This window comes from Peromyscus eremicus, chromosome 5 (assembly GCF_949786415.1).
Source record: "Peromyscus eremicus chromosome 5, PerEre_H2_v1, whole genome shotgun sequence".
NCBI lineage: Eukaryota > Metazoa > Chordata > Mammalia > Rodentia > Cricetidae > Peromyscus > Peromyscus eremicus.
Window position 1 is genome coordinate 123,823,725 of NC_081420.1, and position 8,783 is coordinate 123,832,507.

The window sequence follows — 8,783 nt, forward strand, 5'->3', positions numbered from 1 at the left end:
TGGACTGGCGGCACACTCTGACTCCATGTTCACCAGGAAGTCTGATCTGGCCCAGGCAGGATGGGGATCTCTCAGCAGACTTTCTGCACAACCAGCCCCGCCCCCACCCACCCCCCCACATTCCATCTCACACTACATACACTTCGCTGAAGCTCAACTCCCAAGCTATGATGTGGAGTCTCTGATGTCTGGACACTTGCCTGTAGAGAACTGAGACTTGTGTGATCTTTGCCCATGAAAAATGTCATGGTGACTGATGGGTGGGTTACCTTCATCCCTCGGAAGCTCTCATGAGCAGGCCAGTGGCCACTCTAAGTCCTGCACATCCTGATTGGCTTCACTGGGGAGATGAGCACCTTAGCTGCCCCAGGTCACATATGTGGGACAACAGTTGGTGGGAGTCATCAATGGAATTGTCATGAGGAGAGCGACAGAAGCATGGTGAGTGGCACTTGGGTTGATTCCAGGCCATTCCATGAACACAGGAGGAAATGTACATAAAACCTTGACATTGTTACTCATAGACTGTCCCAACATTGAAGAAAAGCTAAGGATTACTTCAAGAAAATCAGCATGGTTTAAACATTGTCCATAGTATCAAACACCCCTGAAATCTATGGCCACTCCTCTCTTCACATTGTGTCTTTAATATGGGAAATGGTGAGTGTGTGCCTAGCCTTGTGCACATGGGAAGCAGGGACCTGGTGACATTGCAATTTGTCCTCATCAGACCCTGAAATAGTGCTGCTACCCAGCTACAGGAGCCTGAAACTAAAGCAGAAACCCTTTGAAGGACACCTGGTCAGCCAGACCTCTAAGCACATGACCTAGCTCTTAGGACCCCAGCAAATGGCAGCCAGCCACAACTATCTGTATTTCTAGCACCTCTCTCAGGCATTCACCTGGTCTCTGTCAAGGCAGTGGCTTTTGCCTCCCTTTCTCCAGGATGGTCTGTCTCTATGTAGCCTCTCACAAAACCAGTGTGGTCTGCTTAGGGAAACTGCTAGGCCCTGTACAAGCATGCTGAGGGGACATCACAACCACAACTTAGACAATGAAAAACAAATGAACAATTTATTAAAACCAATACTTAAACTAACACAATATCGAAAATAACCAGAATAATAAAAACAGTTACTCAGGGGATGGGGAGGCTGGCTGTGGGGCTGAGAATGCTGGGGGTTCAAATCCGGGAGGGATTCTGTGGGGAACAAGAGAACTGGTGCTGTCTGCAGAGCAGATACTGATGGTTCAGCAGAAGGGAAACGGGTGGCAGGGCCATTCCCTGGGGAGGGAGACCCACTGCAGCAAAGTCAGGTGTGCAAAAGCTGCAATATCTGCTGACATGAGGACACTCAGTATCCACAGCTGCTAACCCGTGTGGTGACCCACCGCTGCTGCCACATCTCACGGGTGTCACAGAAACTTCTGTTGCTTGTTGTGGTCTCCAGCTCCGGTGTAGCTGTCTTCGTTGTTGGTTAACAGACTTCAAGCTCCAGATCTGTGCATGTGCGGCTCCCCAGATCTAAGGATGTGCTGCTGATGCAGGCATCTCTAGAAGGGGAAGAGGCAGTGGAGTGAAGGAGGAGACAACATGCCCAGGACGAGACCTCCTTCTCAGCCTTTCCAAACACAGAGGAGATCATGTCTGCCTGGAATCCCAGACCGTATTCTACAAAAGGACATGTGCCCAGGCTAGAGTCCAGTAACAACTCCTTCAAAGAGGAGCCTCTCAAGGATCCCCCCAGCTCTCCAGGTACTGAATCCTCCTGACGGGTGTCAAGCACCTACCTGAGGCTTCCTCAGTGCTGGCCTCTGAGTCACTGGTCACTTCTGCCTGCAGCTGGGTCAGGAGTTCATTGACAAGAATGACAACATCTGAATGGGGAATGTTGACAATCAAGTAGTTCTTCACTTGTTTCAGAATGGACAGGTCTGATGCCTGGCAAAAATCCTCAGGGAACTTCTCAATCCGTATGTCCAGGAGGGTGGAGATGGCTCTGGGTTAGGAGACAGACAGCCCAGTCGGTGGCCTGGACTCTCCTTTGCCACCCCTCTCAAGGCTCCGTGCATGTGAGACTGCAAGGAAGAAGATCTCCAGCCCTTATGCAAATGAGCACAGTGAGCAGGGCTGTGAGGTCCATGTGAGCAGGGAGCTCCGCACACTCCTTTCTCAGGCTGTAACGGAGCGCAGCTGACCAGGCCTGGATGACATGGGCTGAGATCAGGGTAGAGTCTCACGGGGGCACCGGAGGCCACAGGCTTCCTCCGTATTCCCACTAGCAAGGACCCTGCCCATGCAATTCTTCTCACCCTCCAGGAAATACTCCGACATCAGTATGATAGAAAGCAGGAGTGTGAAATAACAAAAAAAAAAGAAAAAAGAAAAAGAAAAAAGAAAAAAAGAAAAAAAAAGGAAAGCAGGAGTGTGAGACCCAAGCATCATCCCTGACCCTTAGAACCCAAATGACCCGACTCTGGAGAGCCAAGGCCTTTCTCTTGTTGCAAAGCCCACTTACCCCATAACTTCTTCATCCTCTTCACAATCAGGGTAGAAGTATGCATACCTAGAGGAGACCAGGAAGGATGTCATCTGTAGAGTCTCAGGTCCCCATCCAAAAGATCTCTAGGGGGACACTGATACCTGGAGAGGAATCTAAGTCCAGCACCTAGAAATCCTGTCTGCTCTCAGTATTATGAATTCACCCTGATACAGTAGGTGCTTCAAATATGTTTGTGCAGTGGGTGATCACAAACATCTCTATCCAGACATCCAAGTGCACACCAGGTCCCTTGGATTACCCTCCACGGGTCTCCACTCTGGACACATCTCTATTCGGTACTCCAATAGGAATTCTAGAACCTCCTTTACAATAGGAGAAGTGCTTTGGTCAAGGCTCAGAAAAACTGGGCCAAGGATAGAGAGCTTCTTGAAGGTGCAGAGAACATCCACACTCAATAGAGTCTCAGCTCTGGACACACCAGTCCCTAAGGCCGAGCCTGGAGGAAGCACTTTCTGACTTCATGCTGTTGGGTGAATAGTCAACAACACTCTAGAAAATAAGGAGGATCAGAGGAAGGCAGAGAGCTTCCCATAACCAGGAGAGGATCTGAGGCCTCTGAGCTTGGAGGTGGGCACTCACTGCTTGAACAGCAGGCCTGGCACCTGCTGCATGGTGACAAACCTTTGATATATGTAAATGAACGTGAGAACAACAGAGGGATCCCCAGTCTGCAGGGAAATCACCAGGCGAATCACCACCTCTTCCAAAGCACTGAAGTGAGACTTTCTATAGGACTCCTTCAGGTCCTTTGAGGCAGACTCCTTCTCAACCTGAGGAGAGATCAAGGTGGATGGTTCCAACAGGCACAGGACAACAACATTCTGATTGGCTATTATTATTCCAAGTTTTCCTGAATCTTTACACTGCCAAACTCCCAAAGTGAAATTTGGGGAAACTCTGAGATTTCAGAGTGATTACCTGGTCTGTGTGATCCTGGCCCTGGCTGCCCTGGGTCGAGTTTGTTCCTCTCCGGCCAAATGGCCAGAGGCGTTGGAGCCAGGAGTGAACCCGGGATCTCCGGGTACCACCATGGCCTCCACCATGGCCTCCTCTTTTCTCTTTCTTATGGTCTGAGCCTCGAGTAATCCCAAGACAACAAGAAAACATCCTGCTCTGACTAGAGTATCAGGACAAATGAGCCTGCTAGGCTGTCTCTAAGCAGCTGGCTGCCTGGTTGCAGGGTTCTGCATTGTTGGGTCATTGTTAAGGAAGTGAGGTCACTCTTGGGGACCCCTGCCTGAGTCCCCTCCTCACACAGGGCCATCCCAAAAGTCTCCTAGGTCCCCTCCCACCTCCCAGGTGCCCTACTTGACACAGTCAAACAGGCACTTCCCACCCCACTGCTCCCAGGGATGTCTGGGTACAGGAAGCACCTCAGCTTTGCAATCTGAGTCCCTACTGTTGATCTGCATCTGCTATGCTAATCCTAAACAACCCTAATTGCCCTGGACCACCATAAACCTTAGACATGTCTCTCTTCTAGACTACTTTGTGTGTGTTCTGTGTGAAATATGAGCACCAATCATCTGGGTGTGCCAGGACTTCACAAGAAACTACAGAGTGGGGCTTTTCCCCCCCATTTTTTCATACTTGGGCTTTTTTGTTTGTTTGTTTGTTTCTTTGTTTCTTTGAGACAGGGTTGCTCTGTACAGCCCTGGCTATCCTGGATCTCACTCTCTAGATCAGGCTGGCCTTGAACTCACAGAGATTCACCTGCTTCTGCCTCCGGAGTACTGGGATTAAAGGCATGCACCACCACTGGGGCTCAGAGTGGAGCTTTTTCATAGTAATTAAAATCATGTGCTTTGTTGAAAAAAAGTGCAACTGTGTTAATTCTTCCTTTACTCCTCTTTGCTGATTTCTTGATTTTTTTTCCTACAGACTCCTTCAGCTCTATGCACCTAGGCATTGCTGATGTCACCTCCTTTATTCTGAAAGTTTGCCAGTAAGAGAAGCAATGCAGGGAAAGACACTGGAGAGTGATCCAGACCCTAGGCTGGAGCCTACAGCAGCTCCTCCCACTTCCCATCTTTCCCACTGGCTGCTGAGCCTCACCACTGCCCCCATGTGGAGGAAAAGGACACAGCAGATGAGAATCCCAGTAGAAAAGTCACCTTGGGTGCAGTGTCATCATTTACTGTAAACTTTCCTTTTAAGGCTGTCTCGGCTGTGTCTCAGAGATCTGATAGGTTCTGTTTTTATTATTATTTGTTTCTGGAAATCTTAAAATGTCCTGTCTGATTTCTTGAATGGTCCCCAACTGTTCATTCAACAACGCATCCTTCAGCCTCCAAGTATTTTTGTGGTTTGGGTCATTTCTCTCATTGTTGATTTCTAGTTTTATTTCATTGTGGTCTGATAAGATGTAAGGAATTATCTTAGTTTTGTTGTTTGTTCTCTGCTTTGTTGAGGCTTGCTTACTTTGGGAGAAGGTTATGTGTGCTGCTGAGAAATATGTGTATTTCTTATCTGTTGGGGGGAATATTCTGAATGTCTCCTAAGTTCAGCTCATTAATTTTGCTACAAAGTTTACTTTTCCTTATAGAAAGATAGTAACATATGCTTGTTTATATTTTTAATTTGCTTGGTATATTGGTCAGGGTTCTCTAAAGGAACAGACTGATAGAATGAACGTGTGTGTGTGTGTGTGTGTGTGTGTGTGTGTCCGCGTGCGTGCGTGCGTGCGTGCGTGTGTGTGTGTGTGTGTGTGTGTGTGTGTGTGTGTAAATTATTAGAGTGGCTTCCATGCTGTGGATCAAGTAGTTCCAAAACAATCAATCCACAGACTGGACGTCTCAGCAGTCCCAGTTGCGGATGGAATCCCCAGGAAGTCCTAGAGAGCTGCTAGTCTTCAGTCTATGTTGGAATTCTGAAGAAATAATACCAGCAAAGGAAAGCCTCAACAACAGGATAGATGAGCTTGCCAGCAAGAATGAGGGCAAGCAGGCAAAAAGCAAAAACTTCCAACTTCCATTTCCTATTCTATGGGCCTATTCAGAAGATATGGCCAAGATTTAGGGTAGTTCTTCTGACCTCTAAAGATCCAGATTTAGGGCAGGTGTTCCCACCTCAAATAATCTATTCAGAGAAACGCCTTGCGTGTGTGCCCAGATTCTTGGGTTTTAGTTGATTCCAGATGTAGTTAAGTTGACAACCAAGATTAGCCATCACACTTGGTAGTTTGTTATCCATCCTTTGACATTGTGGATTTGGTTTCTTTGCTGGGTAAGTGTGTTTCTTGGAGAGAATGTATAGTTGGTTCTTGCTTTTTAATCCAGTCCATCAGTCTGTATCTTTTTAGTGGTAAAATGGGGTCATTTATTGCTGTGGAATAATCCTCTACACTGTGAAAATGTATTGCTCTCATTGTTAATGAAAAGCTCCTTGGCAGATAGCTAGGCAGAAAGAGATTGGGTGAGACAGCCTGAGACAGGGAGAATGCTGGGCAGGGGGGGGAGGGGGGAGTGGGAAGAAGGGCAAAGTCAGGGAGTCACGGGCAGATACACAGAAGCAAGACAGACATGCTGGAGTGAGAAAAGGTACCAGGCCATGTGGCAAAGCATAATTAAGAAAGATGGGTTAATTTAAGTGTAAGAGTTATCTAGTTACAAGCCTGAGATATCAGCTGGTCATTTGTAATTCATATCCAATCTCTAAGTCTGTTATTTAGAAGCTGACAGGCAGGAAAGAAATGACCACGTACAATTTACATTTAAGATTATTATAGGAAGGGGCTTGCTATTTTCTCTAAATTTGTGAAGTGATGTTCTTCTGTTTTACTGAATTATTGGTATTTCTTTTTCTTCTCCTATATTGGTTTTGAGGGTTTGCTGAGTTGCTGTGTTGAAGGGGGTTGTTTCTTTCTCAAGTCTAGCTTATCTATTGTTTTCATAAAGTGTATGCTCATGCTTCACATGAAGACAGCTGTCCTCCATTCTCCCTATGAGGTATTCCAATATAAACCTTCTGCAGTGTCTGGCTTGGTTGTCGTGAATGGCCTTAATTTGTGTTTGTCTTGAAATACCTTTATTTCTCCATCAATGTTGAAATGCAGAATACAGAATTCTTGGGTCGTAGTTTGCTTTCAGAGCTTGAAGTAACTCATTGTATGTACTTCTGGCCTTTGTGAAGGCAGATGAAAAACCTGGGGCGATTCTGATCTTTCTGTCTTTGCCTGTGAGTTGTCATCTTTTTCAAGCTGCTTTTACAATTATTTTTTAACTTATATTTTTGACATCCTGACTGCTGTATGTTGTGGAGAGTTTCTTCTCTGTTTGTCTATATGGAGTTCTGTACACCAATTTCTTTCTCTAATTTGAGGCCTTTCTCTTTTTTTCTCTCTCTCTGTCTCTCTCTGTCTCTCTCTCTCTCTCTCTCTCTCTCTCTCTCTCTCTCTCTCTCTCTCTCTCTTTCTCTTTGTAATTTACTTAGTTTTTCTTTTTTTGGAATAAATCTTTTTTCATTTAACTTCTTTGTTGACTCTTTAGCAGTTTCACATCATGCACCCCAATTCTGCTCACCTCCCAGTCCTCCCATATCCACCCCTCATCCCTGCCATATCCCACCACGAAAGAAAACAAAACACAGTAATCAAGAACACTAAAAAAAAAACAAAACATAAAATTCTCTTTGCTTCTCCTTCTTTCCTCCCTCTCTATCACTCTTCACTCGTCCTGGTGGCACTGGAGGCCTTGGTGTGCCATAGAGTATGCCACTTTGTCCCATCAGCTTGACTGGCAAATGTTCATTGCAGTGAGTCACTGGTCTGGTTCAAGGCCTTTGGTTTCTGGTACACCATCCTCACTGGATCTTCACCTGAACTCCTTAATAGCACAGACCCCAGCTGATGTAGGACCATGGACCCAACATGGTTCTCAACAACAGCTGAGTCTGGATGTCACCACTGCCCTAGCAGCAGTATGGCTCTGAGACACCAACATGGCCCTCGATCTCAAGTGTCTGCATGGCCTTCGACGGTAAGAGGAGCATCGGACATCAGCACAGACCCTTGCAGCAGTAGGGCCGCAGACCCTGACATGACCCTCAGCTACATCTCTGGCCTGGATGTCACCATGATGGTGACCTTTGGACACCATCCTAAACTGAGGTGGCTAATCTGACCCTGTGCAACCTCATGGCACTCAGTGGCAACAGGAGCCACATACATCAACCCAAACCCCGGTCACTATAGGGCCACCGACCCAGACATGGTCCTCAGCAGCAGCCTGGACCCAGATAACACCATGGCCCTGGATGGCAGCACAGGCCACCCTGATCTGTGTGACCCAAGCTGTGGTGTGGCCCCCAGACTCCAACCAAGCCACAGCCTCAGGCCCAGATCTTGGGACTCTGTATGGGCCCTAGTGGCAACCTGGGCCACAGACTTCAACACAGACCCCAGTTGCTGCTGGGCCCCAGGCAGCAGCTTGGCCTGGTTGACATCCAAGCTCCAAGTGGTAGCCCCAGCCACTCAGATCAGGATGTCTCTGGCAGCAGCATAGCCCCTGGACACCAATAAGGCCACAGGTTTCAGTTCAGACCCCAGCCTTCATGTGGCCTTTGTGGAACCATGGGACATGGGCATCAACATAGACATCAGCAGCCACAGTAGGTTCATGGACCCAGACATGGTCTTTGGCAGCAGCCTAAGCCTGGTTGTCTCCATGGCCCCAGTTGGCGACAAAGCCTGCCCAGATAGGTACGGCCCCAGTGGCAGTGTGACTCATGGAGCCAAACATGGCCCCAGGAGGTGGTCCAACCCACTGGAATCAGCATGGCACTCATTGGCAACAGGAGCGGTGGACATCAACATAGACCCTGGCTACTGTAGGACCAGGGGCCCAGACATGGCCCTTGGCAGCCACCCAGCCGGGATATCAACATGGCCCCTCAGTCTACCCCTCACTGCCTTCATCATGGCTGGAGGGGAGGGGGGTGGGCACAAGCAGGCCTCCAACATCTGCCCATTCCTCACATCTTCATTTCTTCCTTACTGCATCTTTCCATAGCTCGTGATCCATTCTGCTTCTCTCTCTCCCATTTCTCCACCACATATTTCCTTATCATAGTAAGGTCCACATGCTCATGGCTCTCTTCCCACCAACTGGGGCCTTGAGGACCCTGGCTGGATAGCCCCCATTTGAGCAGAACTGCATGGGGGGGGAGTGGCTTTCTTCCCACCCTCATTAGTTTTCTGTGCCATTTAATTTTATGTCTGTT

At 47.9% G+C, this 8,783-nt stretch overlaps 1 protein-coding gene and 1 long non-coding RNA gene across 2 annotated transcripts; one reads left to right on the forward strand and one right to left on the reverse strand.

Annotated features, from left to right (window-relative positions):
- Nucleotides 1-1,057: 1,057 nt before the first annotated feature.
- Nucleotides 1,058-3,733, reverse strand: LOC131911928 (ral guanine nucleotide dissociation stimulator-like). Its single transcript, XM_059264352.1, has 5 exons — nt 3,483-3,733; nt 3,186-3,334; nt 2,520-2,567; nt 1,792-2,000; nt 1,058-1,554 (listed from the first exon to the last, which is right to left on the reverse strand). Exons 1-5 carry the CDS (start codon nt 3,669-3,671, stop codon nt 1,526-1,528), a joined length of 624 nt encoding a protein of 207 aa, XP_059120335.1. The 5' UTR covers nt 3,672-3,733; the 3' UTR covers nt 1,058-1,525.
- On the forward strand, nt 2,518-4,677 carry LOC131911937 (uncharacterized). Its single transcript, XR_009379485.1, has 2 exons — nt 2,518-3,131; nt 4,446-4,677. It is a non-coding gene; the product is annotated as an uncharacterized LOC131911937 (long non-coding RNA).
- Nucleotides 4,678-8,783: the final 4,106 nt, after the last annotated feature.